At 38.6% G+C, this 17,304-nt stretch overlaps 2 protein-coding genes across 4 annotated transcripts in view; one reads left to right on the forward strand and one right to left on the reverse strand.

Moving 5' to 3' along the window:
* The window catches only part of LOC106876897 (PMS1 protein homolog 1), a 15,107-nt gene extending 3,901 nt beyond the window's left edge, over nucleotides 1-11,206 (forward strand). Inside the window, exons 5-18 of one of the 2 annotated variants that reach the window (XM_014925645.2) lie at nucleotides 207-329; nucleotides 967-1,107; nucleotides 2,136-2,415; nucleotides 3,169-3,542; nucleotides 4,444-4,587; nucleotides 5,005-5,104; nucleotides 5,323-5,446; nucleotides 5,984-6,035; nucleotides 6,194-6,339; nucleotides 6,509-6,697; nucleotides 7,603-7,739; nucleotides 7,970-8,139; nucleotides 8,691-8,931; nucleotides 10,953-11,206. In XM_014925645.2, coding sequence (XP_014781131.1) covers nucleotides 207-329; nucleotides 967-1,107; nucleotides 2,136-2,415; nucleotides 3,169-3,542; nucleotides 4,444-4,587; nucleotides 5,005-5,104; nucleotides 5,323-5,446; nucleotides 5,984-6,035; nucleotides 6,194-6,339; nucleotides 6,509-6,697; nucleotides 7,603-7,739; nucleotides 7,970-8,139; nucleotides 8,691-8,891 — 2,181 coding nt within the window. In that variant the 3' untranslated portion in view covers nucleotides 8,892-8,931; nucleotides 10,953-11,206. Of the gene's footprint in view, nucleotides 1-206; nucleotides 330-966; nucleotides 1,108-2,135; nucleotides 2,416-3,168; nucleotides 3,543-4,443; nucleotides 4,588-5,004; nucleotides 5,105-5,322; nucleotides 5,447-5,983; nucleotides 6,036-6,193; nucleotides 6,340-6,508; nucleotides 6,698-7,602; nucleotides 7,740-7,969; nucleotides 8,140-8,690; nucleotides 8,932-9,043; nucleotides 9,064-10,952 lie in introns of those variants that run through there. The other variant, XM_052977189.1, reaches the window with a different exon arrangement.
* Nucleotides 10,021-16,886, reverse strand: LOC106876898 (acyl carrier protein, mitochondrial). 2 transcript variants are annotated; one of them, XM_014925647.2, is made up of 5 exons: nucleotides 16,665-16,886; nucleotides 13,224-13,334; nucleotides 12,317-12,404; nucleotides 11,201-11,318; nucleotides 10,021-10,181 (listed from the first exon to the last, which is right to left on the reverse strand). In XM_014925647.2, exons 1-4 carry the CDS (start codon nucleotides 16,836-16,838, stop codon nucleotides 11,227-11,229), a joined length of 465 nt encoding a protein of 154 aa, XP_014781133.1. In that variant the 5' UTR covers nucleotides 16,839-16,886; the 3' UTR covers nucleotides 10,021-10,181; nucleotides 11,201-11,226. The 2 variants fall into 2 exon arrangements, with proteins under 2 accessions (XP_014781133.1, XP_014781132.1); XM_014925646.2 differs by lacking the exon at nucleotides 13,224-13,334 and adding an exon at nucleotides 13,014-13,142 and having other exon boundaries at nucleotides 16,665-16,885.
* Nucleotides 16,887-17,304: the final 418 nt, after the last annotated feature.

Raw genomic sequence — 17,304 nt, forward strand, 5'->3', positions numbered from 1 at the left:
ATATATATATATATATATTCACACACACACACATATACATACATACACACACACACACATATATATATATATATATATATATATATATATATATATATGTGTGTGTGTGTGTATGTATGTATATGTGTGTGTGTGTGTGTGTGTGTATTGTGATTATTATCATTGTGTTATCACTTTGTTTATTTGTTTGTTATTTTCTTTATTAGATCAGTTTAGAGATGTTTCTTCCCCAAACCAAATCTGAGGTGAATGTCATGAGCAGAACGGGCAGTGATCAAGGACTGGTTTACATCAACAGACGACCTGTTCGATTCAAGGCCATCCAAAAGGTACAAAGTCCCCCCCAAACCCCTTTCTTCATTTCTTCTTGTTGTTATTTCATTCTTTTTCCAATTCTTCAAAGAGTAAAATTGGCAAAGACCCCACTACCTTCGGCCAGGAATGACCATGGGATTGAACCTAGAAAGTTCCCATTCTGAAGCACAAGTTTTATGGGAGACTTCTGACGCCACCACCATCATCACCCTTGCCTCCACCTCTATCATAACTACAACTCATGCTATTACTATCACCCCTTTACCATTACAACCACCAATGTACTACCGTCTCCATGTGTACTATTACTCTCACCCTGTCACGAGAAATAGCAGAAGTGTCACTGAGTAGAGGGAGAGAGGGAGTCAAAGTGTGACACACTGGCACACAGAAATTCGTTTTAGCATTTGTTATTACAGATAATGAAGGTGATATTATAATATTATACAAAAATTGGCATTTCTAACCCCAAATTTTAAATGTTATTCTTTATACACCAACATGGATAACAGATGTTAAATGATGATGATGATGATGTGTGTGTTTGTATGTGTTCACATGTATTCTTTTCTAAATGTCACATGATGGTTATGAATGAACACCATTATACATGTAGTCTTCCCTGATGTTTTTTTTCTTTTATTTCTACAGGTTGTCCGTCAGTATTATTGCAACTCATTGGTTGGAGACAAGAATAGGTACCCCCTGTTTGTGGCCATCTTCACCGTACCCAACAGAGAAGTTGATGTTAATTTGGAACCAAACAAAGCAAGGGTACTCTTGCATAACGAGGTAGGAAATTTCATTTTGGTGACATGCAAGTTTTGAAGATGGTCATCTTTTGGCACTAATTATTGAGACCGAGAATATGAAGCTGTGGCCTGCATGATGGGACACATCAGAAGCTCTGACTGCATCTGCATGCTGGAATTCGTGCCTATATTTTGGATCAGGGCCTTATGCTCAATTTAGATGATTATGTAAAGCTGTTGGAGACTGTTATCAGTCCCCAGCTCCAGTTGGATTGCTGTTGGCAGACCATATGTGTGGCACCAGGATTTGACTCCTTGCCATGCCTACGGAAAGAATCTGAAGTGGTTGTCAGAGAACTTCTACGACTTTGACTTTACTAACCCCAATTTGTCTGACCTCCAAATTCCTCTGTTTTTTAATCTCATGGATTACTGTGTGGCGGGGCATGGTTGAGGAACACACCAAGGCTGAACTGGTGGTCAAGCTCAAAGAGGTATTCAAAGATCTTTCCTGGACCAAAGGGAGGAATGCATTCACCAGGTTCTGGAGCCATCTTAACCCATTACCTACCAGTGATCTCATATGAGATCACTTAGAAATTACAAATTTCCTAATTATCTGTCAATATTTACACATATCTAACCTTTTTGCTATATCTACTAGGTATATATCTCTGATATTCAAATGAGGTTTGCTAATTTTTCACCCAATATCTCGCTTATTTCTATTTAAAATGTTATTTTGATCATTCCAGTGTGTTTCTAAGGCTGTTTTATGCTAGAAATCTAAGTTTCATAAAAAAATTCCAGTTTATAGAATTATGGGAGGTAATGGGTTAAGGTTGTAGTGGAAGCTGAGGGTAGCTGCTTAGGATAAACTCTTACCTCCCAACCATAATCTTGCTGGTATTTTTTGATTTTTTTAAATATTTTTTATTTTTGGATAACATATGTTTTCTTTTCCTTTTCTGCAAATTAACAAATTTGTCCCAAAAAACCTTGTAGAGTCATCAAAGAATGAAAAGTTCTTCATAATTTTCACTTTTTTTTTTTTTCTTGATTTTTAAGGAGACAATATTGGATATTCTTACATCGTTGCTGGAAGAATTATATGGGGTTTTGGGTTCTGGAAACCAAGTTACAAAGAATGGTAGTAACCACACGTCCACCGAAACAAAACCTAAAACAGAGAACAGTGTGATACATTGTCCTAAGAATAATAAACCAGTTCCTGAGAAGACAAACCCATGTGGTATTGAACTCGTGCCTCCAAGTACATTACTACAACCACAGGCCAAATCATCCTCAGGACTCACCAATGGCAATTTGCATCCAACGACTGACAGACGTAAGTGATCAGAGCTTAACCCATTCCCAGTTCAAATCCTTTTCATAAGTTTCCCCTAAACGTCCATCCTTATTTTCTTCACACTTTTTGTTAATCTTTGCTTCATACATTCTGAGTAATATAAAGCTGTCCTTGAGAAATTTAGTTTCTGGACATTTCTAGAAATATCTAAAGTAACTTATAAAAATCCAGGATTTCTGATATTTTTCAGTGACTTTTAGACTTCTGCAGGAAATTTTGTCACTCAACATTCTGCATGTCTTGTAGTGTTGAATTATTGTCACACCCATGAAATGGACATTGTATTTTTCTCCATCATGACCTTTAGAGAAATGTGCCACGTGTATATTAACCCTTCTGTTACTGTATTTATTTTGAGATGCTCTGTGTTTCTTTGAATTACTTTAAATATAACAAAGAATTTAATAAAATAACTTAGTTATCATTCAGCTAGTGTTAGGAACATAAATTGTGACTAAGGTTTGGTAGAAGATTTTAATTCAAAACTTATAAAAACAAGACATTTATACTCAGAGCCAGAGGTGGTTTCAGCCAGGTTGGTAACGAAAGGGTTAAGATGTGTGTTTGGAGCATAAGTTAACAAAAGCTTGTTACCTTAAAATTGTGAAGGACCATTTTACTTTTAAATATAAACTCTTTGAAAGCGGGGTGTTTCCATTATTAACCCAGGGGTAGAGGGTTGGCATTCAAAGAGTAAAACTATATTTTCTGTCCATTTCTCTTTTGTTTTAGACAATTCCTCCCCAAATTCCACACCTTTGGTAAAACCTGCAGAACCAGACACAGCACCAACATTACCTGTCAACCAACCAGTGGTTACCCCACACCACCCTCCTCCTCCTCTTCCAGCAACATCCTCTTCTACCGGCAACAGCTGCACAGCATTGGATCGCGAAGAACTCTTCAAAGAATTTGACAAGTCATTTGAGATTGAGTTTACTGATCCGGGTTCAAACCTAGGAAAATCTTCAGTGCAACAACAGCAACAGACAGATCCAGGTCGGCCCCAGACCACTTCAGAGCCACAGTTACCACTTCCTGGTCCTCTTGATCTTGAAGAGTGGAGTCGAGGCAAAGTTGGTGCACTGAATGGAAATATATTACAGGTACATGGTTCTCTGTCTTGTGTTTGGTTGGAAGTGATGTCCGTGTGTTTGTTATTAATGAGATGTATCCATGCATGGCAAAATGCTTGGCAGTATTTTGTCTGCTGCTATGTTCTGAGTTCAAATCCCACCAAGGTCGACTTTGCCTTTCATCCTTTCGGGGTCGATAAATTAAGTACCAGTTGCGTACTGGGGTCAATGAAATCAACTATCTCCCTCCCCAAAATTGCAGGCTTTATGCCAATAGTAGAAAAGATCATTATTAGTATTATTATTATTATTATTATTATTATTAAGGCGGTGAGCTGGCAGAATCGTTAACAGACTGGACAAAATACTTGGCAGTATTTTGCCCCTCACTACGTTCTGGATGGATTCGGACGAAATTTTCAGGAATGTTTGTCCTCATGACTGATTAGATTTTGGGATCAATCCAGTAGTGGACAAGGATTCTGGATTATTTTTTCACTTAATTTTTGAGAGCAGTTGGGTTCATTTTTAGTATTCTCGTTTGTGAGAGCAATCAAGCTTATCTCAGATATTCTCATTTTAAAAATCATCTCTGGCTAATCGTTGAGAGGACATTGGTGTTGCCTTGGCAGAGGTTTGCGCTTTCTGAGTGCACTTGTTATTATTATTATTATTATTATTGGCAGTGAGCTGGCAGAATCATTAACACACTGGACTAAATGCTTAATGGCATTTGTTCTGGGTTCAAATTCTACCAAGGTCGCCTTTGACCTTTCATCCTTTTAGAGTCAATAAAATAAATACCAGCCAAGCAGTGGGGTTGGGGATCAGTGTAATTGACTAATCCCCCTGCCCCACAAAAAAAAAATTTCAAGCTCTTGTGCCCCAAATGAGAAAGAATTATTTCATATTGTTATTGTGTCTTTCTTAGCCAGTTCGTCTGTTGTCTCCGGCTGCAGGACAGACCTCGTCCAAACCCCAGACTATTCTACAGTTGAAACACCAAACAACATCAGCATCAACACCACAACATCCACTTCCTCTTCAAGCTAAAAAGAAGCCTTTCTTACCAAAGGTAAGTAATGATGCCCTCATCTATATGTGATTATGTTCATGTCTGTATCCATATGTGTGTGTGTTTATGTGTATATCTATGTGTGTGTGTATGTATGTATGTGTGTATATCTATGTGTGTGTGTGTATGTATGTATATGTGCATATCTATGTGTTTGCATATGTGATTGTGCACATGTCTGCATATATATGCATGGTAAATAAATCTGTGCATGTTTATATCTGTGTGTGTGTATTTGTTTGTGTATGGAGTAGTTGGTGTTAGGAAGGGCATCCAGCTATAAAAACCCTGCCAAAACAGACAGAAACATTTCAGTTTTTTTTTTTTTTGTTTGTTTATTGATTTTTTTTTTTCTTGCATGGTGGAGTTCTTATTACCTTTTTATAAACGAGTTCTGTATTTGTTAATTGTTTTTAGCCTGCCGATCAGATGCGATTGTATGATTTAGTCGGAAGTCAACCCATTAAACGTCCCATCACAGCATTCAATATGTTCTGTAATGAAACTCGAGCTAAATGTGAGTTGTTCACCTTTATTTTCCTTCATTTCTTTTTTTTTTTCTGATTTAACAAACTTCACGTTAATTTATTTTCCAAACTCCAGCTTAATTATGGCAAAGTTAAAATTCTTCATTATTTTGAAAATTATTGGAAACAAAAGCAGCATATTTCAGCAGAAATGTGGTGACAAAGAGGTTAAAGTCTAATTTTTGAATGCTGTTTGTCTTTTATTCAGTGCTTCAGGAAGATGCAGAGATCAATAGTGATGTACTTCGAGCGACCATCACTGCAAAATGGCAGCGTTTATCTGAACCAGAGAAAAGTCATTATGAAAAACTCTGCCAAGCGGACCTAAAGAGGTTGGGGCTTTTTTTCATTATTTTTTTAAAACTCGGTGCTCCAGCATGGCTGCAGTCAAATGACTGAAACAAGTAAAAGAGTATTATTTGCAGACATTTTTATCTCATTATGTACAGTCTCATGGTGAAGGTGCGTGGCTTAGTGGTTATGGCATTCGGACTACGATTGTTAGGTCGTGAGTTCAATTCCCGGTAACGTGTTGTGTCCTTGAGCAAGCCCCTTTATTCCACATTACTCCAGTCCACTCAGCTGGCAAAAATGAGTAGTACCTGTATTTCAAAGGGCCGGCCTTGTCGCACTCTGTGTCACTCTGAATATCCCCGGCAACTACGTTAAGGGTACACGTGTCTGTGGAGTGCTCAGCCACTTGCACGTTAATTTCCCAAGCAAGCTGTTCCGTTGATCGGATCAACTGGAACCCTCGTCGTCGTAACTGATGGAGTGCTCCTTACAGGCTCATGATCCATACCATATTTATCATCATTATGACCATCGTCGTCATCGACAGCTCCTCACAGTTTTCAATTTTCTTCCAGATATGAAGACCAGATGAACGCAGCCAAGAATGTGGCCCTCAGTAAGTTGAAGGTTGGTTACATCACATTCTATATACTTTATAATGTATTGATATATCTATGTGTTCTAAGAATTTTACTTCGCAACCCCATTAAATTTCCTGGATATTCCCAAGAAACTTACAATTCTATAACACTTTCTCCTTTTTTACTTTTTCTTCTTATTCAAAGCAAGAGAAACTAAAAATACCAACTTCAAAGAAACCAGTACAGTCTGTGAATGCTGACGATGCCAGAAGATTTCCAGTCAAATACCATAATATTCCTTTCAGTTTAAAAACCCTCAAAAGGAAATTGTTGAATATCTGCAATGAAAGGTTGGTCACTTTTTGTTATATAATTTCTCATCCTAACACCAAACACTTTACAGAGTGCACTGGGTACTTTTTATATGGCACCAGCACAATCAAGATGATGATGTTGATGGTGGTGGTGGTAGTGATGATGATGATGATGAAGATAACATTATTGTTTTGTTCTTTTCAGCCAGTCCAGTGACGATTATGTTCCAGTTGGCATTCTGCCTCAAAGTGACAACTGGATTTGTCAACAAGGCACACACATTTTGCTACTCAATCCGCATCGTATTAACGAGGTCGTTATCTACAGACGCCTCTTAGAATCCTTCCAGTTCCAAACTGAATCTTTGGAGACCCCAGTCGATATTAACGAACGGTAAGGTCCACTTCCAACCCAAGTTGGAATTTTTATTCATTGATTTTTTTTTTATTTTACAATACGCAGGCATGGCTGTGTGGTTAAGAAGTTCACTTTCCAACCACATGGTTCCAGGTTCAGTCCCTCTGTGTGGAATCTTAGGCAAGTGTCTTCTATTATAGCCCCAGGCTCACCAAAGCCTTATGAGTGGATTTGGTAGACAGAAGCTAAAAGAATTTCATTGTAATAAAAGTGTGTATGTTTGTGTGTCTGTGTTTGTCCACCCACCATCGCTTGACAACCGATGCTGGTGTGTTTACGTCCCTGTAACTTAGCGGTTCAGATAGAATAAGTACTAGGCTTACAAAGAAAAAGTCCTGGGGTTGATTTGTTCGATTAAAGGCGCTGTTCCAGTATGGCGGCTGTCAAATGACTGAAACAAGTAAAAGAATAAAAAAATATAGAAAGAGGATGGATATATCCAGGCAGAGACTGAATTTCTCTGAATAAAAACCAATCCTGGTTCCTTTTAATGGTGTATTTTTTGGTAATCATCCTTTCGCTCCCATCCAATGTTCCAGTTTATTTTTTGGCTACTTAGGGTGTAAAGTAGAATATTGATAATAAAGAGAATGAAGAATTTGAACATTCAAACTTTATGGTTATTCCCAGTTAATTTATTCATAATAATTGTCCGACAAGTGTTTCAATCACACTGACTGTGTATTGCATAGTTATATGCAGCGATTTATGCATTATTAGTATGATCTCTTCAAGTATATATATATATATATATATACCTGCTTCAATGAAATCCATCTGACCCATGCAAGCATGGGAAAGTGGATGTTAAACTGACAGTGATGTTGAGGAATACTATTTATGTACCAATCTGAAGAATCTAAATTATTTCTGATTTGTAGTTTATTGGGTGATGTAAAGCTTTGGAGGACATTGCTGGCTTTGGAAACTGAACAAGAGAAAGAAATGCTTCCAGGTTTTCGAAAAATCACAGATCACAGAATAATTGCCAATGGATTCCATATTGTCATCTTCAGAGGTTTGTATTTTTTACACAAACCTTTTCTTATTTTACCATAGTTGTAAAACACACACACAAGGAGACAAAAACAACAGCAAAAGCATTTCACTAAAACTGCAACTCGTTAGAATAATCTTGATGACTAAAAACCAATTAAGAAAGGATATAGATAACAGTGGAATGTGATTTTCTAAATCCAGGCTTGTCATTTTTTTTTTTTACTGTTTGTGTGTCTTTTGATATTCCAGAACAGGGTTCATCTCCTGAAGTGAAACAAGTGCAGTTAAGAGCTGTTGCGGATTCCATTCCTACTTATGGCGTTGGAGATTTATGTGAAGTCTTGGAGAACATTGCATCTTTGCCAGAATCTTCATCCCTCACGCAGAGTCGTCCATTGAAAATTCTAAATTATCTCAAGGTATGTCATTAATTCTCTGTTAGTATATACATGTGTATACACCCTCATATAAAGTAAAGACCCCATTTCAGTCATGAATGACCTTAGGATTGGAACCAGAAGGTTCCCCTACGAGGTATAAGTCCAGGTAAGGTTGTTTATGGAAGACCAGAAGTCGCCCATGCATACCACCCACCCATCTCCACACTACTGATGTTATCCAAGGGAAACGGAAAGGTCGATACAGCCTGTCTCATCAAACCAAGTGAAATCGTAGTTGTGGCCAATGCCTGTGTCACCTAAAAAGCACCCATTACACTCTTGGAGTGGTTGGCATTAGGAAGGGCATCCAGCTGTAGAAACCATCCCAAACCGTCCAACCCATACCAGCATGGAAAATGGACATTAAATGATGATATCATTGTTACTACTACTACTACTACTACTACTACTACTACTACTACTACTACTTATGGCTCTATATGTGTGGATGCATTGTTACTATTGCTCCTGTTTCTAGCAGAATGTCTGTGGACATTAGGAATTTCACATCAATTTCCTTATCTTTCCAGGGAGAAGCTGTCCGTATGACTCGCAAAAGTCCCTTATTTTCATGCCGTGAAGAAATCACTGAACTATTAGAGTCGAGTAAAAGACTGAAGACGTCTGAATGTCTCCACAGTCGACCGTTCTTTCAGAAGCTTTATGATATCAGTTCCATACCATTTTCTCAAACAACCTTTGGAGGAGAAAGCCAACTATCTCAGAAGTAAATTTTGTTACAGTAAATTTTAAGACAACAGGAATAAACTGGTTAGTTTTTTCTCTTTCTAATTGTACCTTTTAGTTGTTTCACTTTATAATTACAAATCCCTACCTGGTTCAAGTTTTGCTAAAACTGAAACGACCCTTTTAAATATTTTAGGTTCAGGCTTTACTAATGATGAAGACGGTTGCATAAAAGTTTACAATATGCGCAGGTGTGGCTGTGTGGTTAAGAAACTTGCTTCCCAACTATGTGGTCTTTGGTTCAGTCCCACTGGGCAGCACCTTAAGAACATGTCTTCTATTACAGCCCTGGAAAGACCAGTGTGTTGTGAATAGATGTTCATAGATGGAAACTCAGAGAAGCCCTTTGCATGGCTGTGTGGTAAGACATTTGCTTCCCAGCCACATGGTTCCAGGTTCAGTCCCACTGCGTGGCACCTTGGGCAAATGATGCTGACCAGAGCCTTGTGAATGGATTTGGTAGACGTGAAGTGACTGAAGTCATTCTTTTTATTCATTTGACTGCGGCCATGCTGCAGCACCGCCTTTTAGTTGAGGGAAATTGACCCCTGGACTTATTCTTCATAAACCTGGCGCTTATTCTATTGGGCTCTTCTGCCGAACCGCTAAGTTATGAGGACGTAAGCAGGGCAGGGGGGACAGACACAAACACACATATATATGACAGGCTTCTTTCAGTTTCCATCTACCAAATCCACTCACAAGGCCTTGCTCATTCCAGGGCTATAATAGAAGACATTTGCCCAAGGTGCCACACAGTGGGACTGAACCTGGAACCATGTGATTGGGAAGCAAGCTTCTTACCACACAGCCACATCTGCACCCATACATACACATGTATATCCCCAAGTTTGTCCCCACCACTGCCGGTGTTGGTTTGTTTACATCCCTACAACATAGTTTAGCAAAAGAGACTAACAGGAAAAGTACCAAGCTTCAAAATGCCCCAGTCTGGCCACAGTCCATTGACTGAAACAACAATCACATCAGAATTTCTATACTGAATGGTTAATTCGAAACAATGGGAATAAATATGGATTGAATTTGACAGAGAAATCGGAATGCAAATGGGAGTTAAACAAACTGGAAAGACAAATGAACAAACAGAAAAAATATTTTTTTAAACTATGTATTTATTATCTAAAATGTTTCTCATTTATTACACAAAACAAACAAAAAAAAAACGGACTCCATGGCAACAATAAAGGTTCGTCTTCATCGGCCCATCCAACATTGTTTTTCACCTCAGCTAAAACAATATACCACAAGAAAGACTGCAAAGAAAGAGAATTAGAAGTTAGACACATAATCTTATTTCTTTACTGCCCAGAAGGGGCTACACACACAGGGGACAAACGGATTAAGTCAATTACATCGACCCCAGTGCGTAACTGGTACTTATTTAATCGACCCCGAAAGGATGAAAGGCAAAGTCGACCTCGGCGGAATTTGAACTCAGAACGTAGCGGCAGGCGAAATATCGCTAAGCATTTCGCCCGGCATGCTAACGATTCTGCCAGCTCGTTGCCATAATCTGCTTCTAGTATAATGGTGTGGCCATTACTGTGCTTAGTACTTATTATCTAACGCAAGATCCCCCCCCCCTCCTTCAATGCCCCCTGCCACCTCTCAAAATTCCTTGATTGCAAGTTACTTGGTGACTCTGTTGGTGCCACGTAAAAAAGCATTCAGTCGACACTGTAAAGTGGTTGGCATCTGGAAGGGCATCCAGCTGTAAAAATCTTGCCAAAACTGACCTCATCTTAAATGAGGAATACCAAATGTCTTCATGGACTATGTGCCTGACAAGCAGTACAGCATGTCGTTTCCAAATTCCTGGCAGAGTGGATTGCATCATGGTGCTGTTTTTCTCACAGACAGTGCCCAGATGACCCTACTATACTGTGTAGTCAACAACATCAAAAACAAACAATGCACATGTGCCAAATTAAAAATATGACAATTTATCAATTGCACCCTGTATGTATGTTTACATATATATATATTTTCCAATATAATAATAATAATAATCCTTTCTACTAAAGGCACAAGCTTGAAATTTGAAGGGAGGAGACTAGTCGATTACATAAACCCCAGTGTTTCAGTGGTACTTCATTTATTGACCTCGAAAGGATGAAAGGCAAAGTTGACCTCGGCGGAATTTGAACTCAGAACATAAAGATGGGTGAAATACCAGTTAATTTTGTCCAGCGTGCTAATGATTCTCTGACTCTGCCAGCTCGCCTTCCTAACAGAAAAGAAATTAATATTAACAACAAGAACATTATCTTACCTTACTGACTCTATCGTATCGTATCGTCATTCATAAATATCATCTTTATCAGCAATATATTGTATAATATCACGAGGTCGAAATAATCGGTCAGCATCCGCATCTGGAATCTCAAAACCTAAAAACACAAAAACGTTGAAGACAATAACGGGAAGATGGCGACACCAGTAGCACCACCCCACCGCACCCACCCTCAGCATGGCAATAATCCAAAAACTGTAACCAATAAAACAAAGAACACCTCAACAGAACTGCTGTAATTATTGATTTTCTATCCTATATTCTGTAATCAATAACGTTGCCATTGGTTACAGGCTTTCAACAGGCCGGTCTTTACTTCACACCATTTCTAAAGGATGGAATCCAGAGTTTTTTTGTTTTTTTTCAGGCACAGCTTTGTGAACGGATTTTGGAGACCGGTACCAAAAGAAGATGGCTGTATATGATTGTGGTCTTGGTTTCATTCCCACTGTATGGCACCTTGGGCAAGTGTCTTCTACTACAGCACTGGACTAACAAAAGCCTTTTGAGTGGTATACTGAACCGAATTGCAGGGGGCACAAAGGAACCCCGAACTATTTATGTCCAGAGCAAACTCCTTGCTTTCAGTCTCAACAGACCACCAGTGACCAATCTGCAGCATCGGACTAATTGAAAGCAAAACAGAGCATCTCAACAGGAATATGGTAACAAAAGGGTTAAGGAGTGCACTGGGTTCTCTGTATGTGGCATTAGCATTGGTGCTTTGTATGTGGCACCAAGTAAATTGCAAGACTAAAAGCCCTCAGCTGGGAGATGGAGAAGTACTGAAGGAGGTGTCTTTATGCAGGTTAAGAGGTTAACCCTTTTGATACCAACCCAGCTGAAACCACCTCTGGCTCTGTAGTACAAATATCTTGGTCTGAATTAAAATCTTCCACCAAACCTCAGTCACAATTTATGTTCCTTACACTAGCTTAATGATAACCAAGTTATTTTACTAAATTATTTGTTATATTTAAAATTAATTGAAAGAAACACAGAGCATCTCAACCGAAATATGGTAACAAAACGGTTAAAAAGAGGAACAAAGACTGACAAAGGTTTGAAGGAAAATTAAGGAAACCAAATATTTACCAAATTCATCTTCCATGGCCATGATGACCTCTACTGTGTCAAGGCTGTCCAATCCAAGATCGTTTATAAAATGGGAATCCAGAGTCAACTGCAATGAAAGCAGAAATTAAAATCATTAATTAGAGAAAATCAAAACAAATAATTTAAAACCATCTTCTGCCCACCTCTTACTAGGGTACAGTAATTTAAAACCACCACAAGGTACTATAATTTAAAACCGCCCATTGGAAATTACTAGGGTATGGAAACCACACATAGATAATAGGAGTCAATTTGTGTGGCTAAACCCTTTAAGATGGTGCTCCAGTATGGTCGCAGTCTAATGACAAAAACAAAACAGTAAAAGAGGGAACAAAATGATTCATGGCAACAAGATGGTGGAATTGTTACGTCAGAAAAAAATTGCCTAGAGGTACTTCTTCCAGCTCTGGGTTCAAATCCTGCTGAGGTCGACTTCATCTTAAAATTAAAATACCAGTCAAGTACTGGGGGGGGGGGTCAATAGTAACAGCTAGCCCCTTTCCCCTTAAATCTGCTGGCCCTTTGAACCTAATTAGAAACAAGCAATTTAACAAAGTGAATGAGAAGAACAGGATGAAGATGTTTAATATATTTATAGAGAAACAGCCACAAGAAAAGATGGATTGTAACGTTGAGAAGCTAAACCCCCTAAAGGAATAATATACAGTAAAAGTACCTTGTTAGGGTCAATTTTGTCATAGAGGTTGAGTACAAGGATAACCCTCTTCTGAACGTTGTCCAGTGAAAGTGTAGGTCGATGCCCATAGAACCTGGCTGGATTAATTTGTTGGGATGGACATGAAGTCTACAAGTATAGCACATGAAAGGAAAAAAAAAAAATTTTTAAACAAGGAAAAAGGTTGACCGTTTCAAAATGCAATAATACCTTTTCCCCACTGATCTTATCGAAATTCCGGCATATTTGCATCACTCGTTCCTCGAGCTCTTGAGTTTTGCTGCATAAGTGACGCACATCGAGCGGAAAGACAGAGTTATGCTAATTGGACGAAAATAAAGAGATGCAAAAAAACAAAATTAATTAAAACACATTTCAATACATTTACATTAATCAAATGACATGGAAACACTATATAAGGATAAGATTGTTATTTTAAATACCAATCTTATCAAGTGGCCATAAACCAGTCATATCTGGTCAAAATATTCAACCTGTTTCATGTTCAAACTTGCCAGATTTGACCCCTCACACCTGACCTACAACATCATTCTAAAAGTAAACAATAACATCTTGAAAGTACAAGATAATGCAAGATTAATTCAAAATAATATGGATAAATAAGCATTATGGCTCAATGGTTAGAGAATCGGGCTCACAATCAGTAGTAAGTTCAATTCTCAGACTGGCTGTAGATTAAATGAGTTGCAATGTTACTGATGCCAAGCTGTATCAGCCTAGCCCTTTCCCTTGGATAACATCAGTGGTGTGTAGAGGGGAGCCTGGTTTGCATGGGTGACAGCTGGTTCTCCATGAACAGAAGGGAACTTTCTGGGTACAATCCCTTGGTCATTCATGACCGAAGGGGGTAGTGGTGTCTTACCCCCTTTTATATTTGACAGTAAGCTGAGGGTTAAAGGGTTAAATACCTAATCTTTGACACCATGAAACCCAGCACTTCACACAGACAAGCATCACACAACCTGCCCTTCACTTGGAAAGAGAGAAACTTTTCACTGTTAACACAGATAAAAAAAAACCCCCAGAAAAAAGCTCCCTGAACTTTTTTCCGTTCTGTTCTTTGCTGGAGTTTTGTTACAGTTTGCTGCTCCCATCTGTCTGCTGTATTTAAGGTCTCCCTTACATCAACCTGCTTCTGACCCCAACTATACTTCTTGTGTCCCTATAATTTACAAGAGTCTGAATCGGAGGTGCCAATAGTAGGAGAGTCGGAGTCGGAGTCCAAGCTTTTTGCTTCGACTCCAGACTCCACAGCCCTGGTTTCAAAGTGGTCACCTTGGACAGTTAATACACTGGTCCCCAGTGTTCCTGCCACTTTTGGAATCTGGCCTGGAAGTCATTTTCCGTGAGTCGAGGACCTTCTGCGATTTACTCTGGATCTCGACAAATGGTAACCTTTGAGCTGCATTTTCATTTTGGGTAAGAGATGGAAGTCAGATGCTAAATCTGGTAAATAGCACGGGTACAGAAGCAATATCATGTTTTTGGCGAGAAACTCAAAAGAGAAGAGAACTCGGTGACAGGGTGCATTGTTGTCACAAAGAACCCAATTCTTTGTGCTCCACAAATCAGGTCACTTCTGCCGAACGCCCTCCCTCAAATGCTTCAAAACATTACAGCAAAATTCTGAGACTGATGCGAAGAATTTATTCTCAAACCGAAGACCTGTCGCAAATCCTTGCAACGGTGTGACCGCCATAAAATGCATCAAAGAGGACCGGGTGGTGGTTGTGATGGTGGCGGGTGGGACAATGGATCAAGTGGACATCCCAAGAACTCAAAACGCAAAAAATCGGAACAAACACTGCTCTAACAATTTCACCTACCTACCGTTATGAACTGGCAACTTTATTTCATCGACCCAGCGAGGAGATGAAAAAACAATGTTGACTCCGTCGCGATTTGAACTCGGAGCGCAGAGTAAGCCACAACAGATACTTGGCTCTCTTACCCTCTTCGGATTTTTTTGATTTTTAAATTAATGCTTTCATTCAGTTTCGGTTTTTGTGTATTATTAATATGAAGATTAAGGTGGCGAACTGGCAGAATCGTTAGCACGTAGGGCAAAATGCTTGACGTTGTGAGTTCAAATTGCGCCGAAGTCGACTTTGCCTTTCATCCTTTCAGGGTCGATGAAAGAAGCCCCAGTTGAAAACTTGGGGGGGGGGGTCGATGTAATCCACATATTCTCCCCACTTCCCCGGAAATTGCCGGCCTTGTGTTTAAATTTGACACCATTATTAATACGAAGATTATATAACAATATTATGGGAACTAGCAGAATGGGAGGAGAAACACGAGACAAAAGACATTGCAGGTCACCGAGTTCAAATCCCGCCAGAGTTGTCTTTGCCCTTCGTCCGTCTTGTCAGAAGTATAAGAATCGATATAATAGCCGACGCCGATATTGGAGGACCTCCACACATGACAGATATTAGCATTACATAACTGTAAGTTGTGAACCAATGAAGTACGCTTCTAAATACTCGTATGACCTGCAAGAAATAGCAGCCAAATCTCCACCAAAGTCACACCGTACAGCTTACATATTTAAAGAATATTGTATATATGCGAATAAACCAGATATAACATACGAATAACATGATTCTGAGTGAAACGTCTTGAATAAGAGATACGTCTTCTGTAGGAAGATGAAGAGGAGACAGATAGATAGATAGATGGATGGATGGATAGATATTCGTTAGTCGGACAAAATATATATTCTATTTCGTTTATGGCTCATCGAGAACTAAGGAACAAAAATATAAGAAGAGTTAATATATAATGTTTGGGAAAATAGAAATCGTATTTATAAATGTATGGCTTTGGTAATTTAAATGAAACACTTGCTAAATTTTCGTCTCTTATGAAATGGGATTAAAATATGGTTAAAGAAGCTGTAAATTGTATTTACTGCATAATTATAAATAATGTCAGTTGAAAATATTAATTAGAAAAGAATATTTAAAATGAGAGGTCACTAAGACCTTCATTGATGTAAGAGAAGGTCATATTAACGGAGACGGAGAGGCGGGTGTTTTTAAGGGGTTAAATAGAGATTGGGGGGAGAGAGAGGAAGATATGAAGAGAAAGAGGAGGAAATTAAAGAGAAAGATGTTAAAAAGAAAGAGAAATAATGAGACAAATAGAGAGAGAGAGAAAGATGGAGAGAAATTGATACAGGCATAGACATCTCAAAAGTAAATAGACACACATCAGTTTTTTTATATTTATGTATATTCATATACACATATGTGCATGTATGTGTGTATATGTATATATATGTACGCATATATACACATATATACTCACACATACCTATGTACATGTTTATGTACCCCTTCGATCCGAACTCCACCGATATTATATACATGTATGCATGCATGGAAATACATACATGTGTGCGCGCGAGCCTGTATATATGTATATATATATATATATATGTGTGTGTGTGTATATATATATATATATATACATATATATATATATGATTTTATCCCTAATATTATTATATATATATATATATATATACATATATCTAATAGGTGTCTATTTACTTTTGACATGATGTCCATATACCAAACACGCTGCCTAATGTGAAAGGTTTACAAGAGATCTGCAAACGTCTACCTTGGTTGTTGATGTTGTCGTAACAGCTTGCGTGTGTGGGAACGAAGAAGTGATGCATCTCTGCCCTGATATGGTGGCCGTAGAAATAGTCCTTGCCACGGAAGGACAACGTAAACGGAGACGTTGCGAGTTCAAAGCGAGGAACCTCAACGATTTACACAACACTGAAGCCATGTTGACTCGAAATCTACAAACTGACACCCACAATGCAACACTGCAGTCGGGATGCGATAACTTCCGGTTATATATATATACATGTGTATATGAATATTCATGTGTATATGCGTGTATACATACATTTATATATATATTATTTTACTCTTTTACTTGTTTCAGTCATTTGACTGCGGCCATGCTGGAGCACCGCCTTTTTAGTCTAATCAAATCGACCCCCCCCTAGTACTTATTCTATCGTTCTCTTTAGCCGAACCGCTAAGTTACGGGGACGTAAACACACCAGCATCGGTTGTCAAGCGATGTTGGGGGGACAAACACAGACACACAAACATACACACACACATGCATATATATATATATATATATATACATATATATTATACGACGGCTTCTTTCAGTTTCCGTCTACCAAATCCACTCGTAGGGCTTTGGTCGGCCCGAGGCTATAGTAGAAGACACTTGC

Source organism: Octopus bimaculoides, chromosome 27 (assembly GCF_001194135.2).
Source record: "Octopus bimaculoides isolate UCB-OBI-ISO-001 chromosome 27, ASM119413v2, whole genome shotgun sequence".
NCBI classification, from domain to species: domain Eukaryota; kingdom Metazoa; phylum Mollusca; class Cephalopoda; order Octopoda; family Octopodidae; genus Octopus; species Octopus bimaculoides.

What these genes read in the sequence shown, in the direction of transcription:
- LOC106876898 (XM_014925646.2), bottom strand. Translation starts at nt 16,838, where the DNA reads ATGGCTTCAGTGTTGTGTAAATCGTTGAGGTTCCTCGCTTTGAACTCG. An exon ending in CGACAACATCAACAACCAAG is followed by an intron (nt 13,143 to 16,664) that starts GTAGACGTTTGC and finishes CTATACTTGTAG; the next exon opens with ACTTCATGTCCATCCCAACA. An exon ending in ACAAAATTGACCCTAACAAG is followed by an intron (nt 12,405 to 13,013) that starts GTACTTTTACTG and finishes CTTTCATTGCAG; the next exon opens with TTGACTCTGGATTCCCATTT.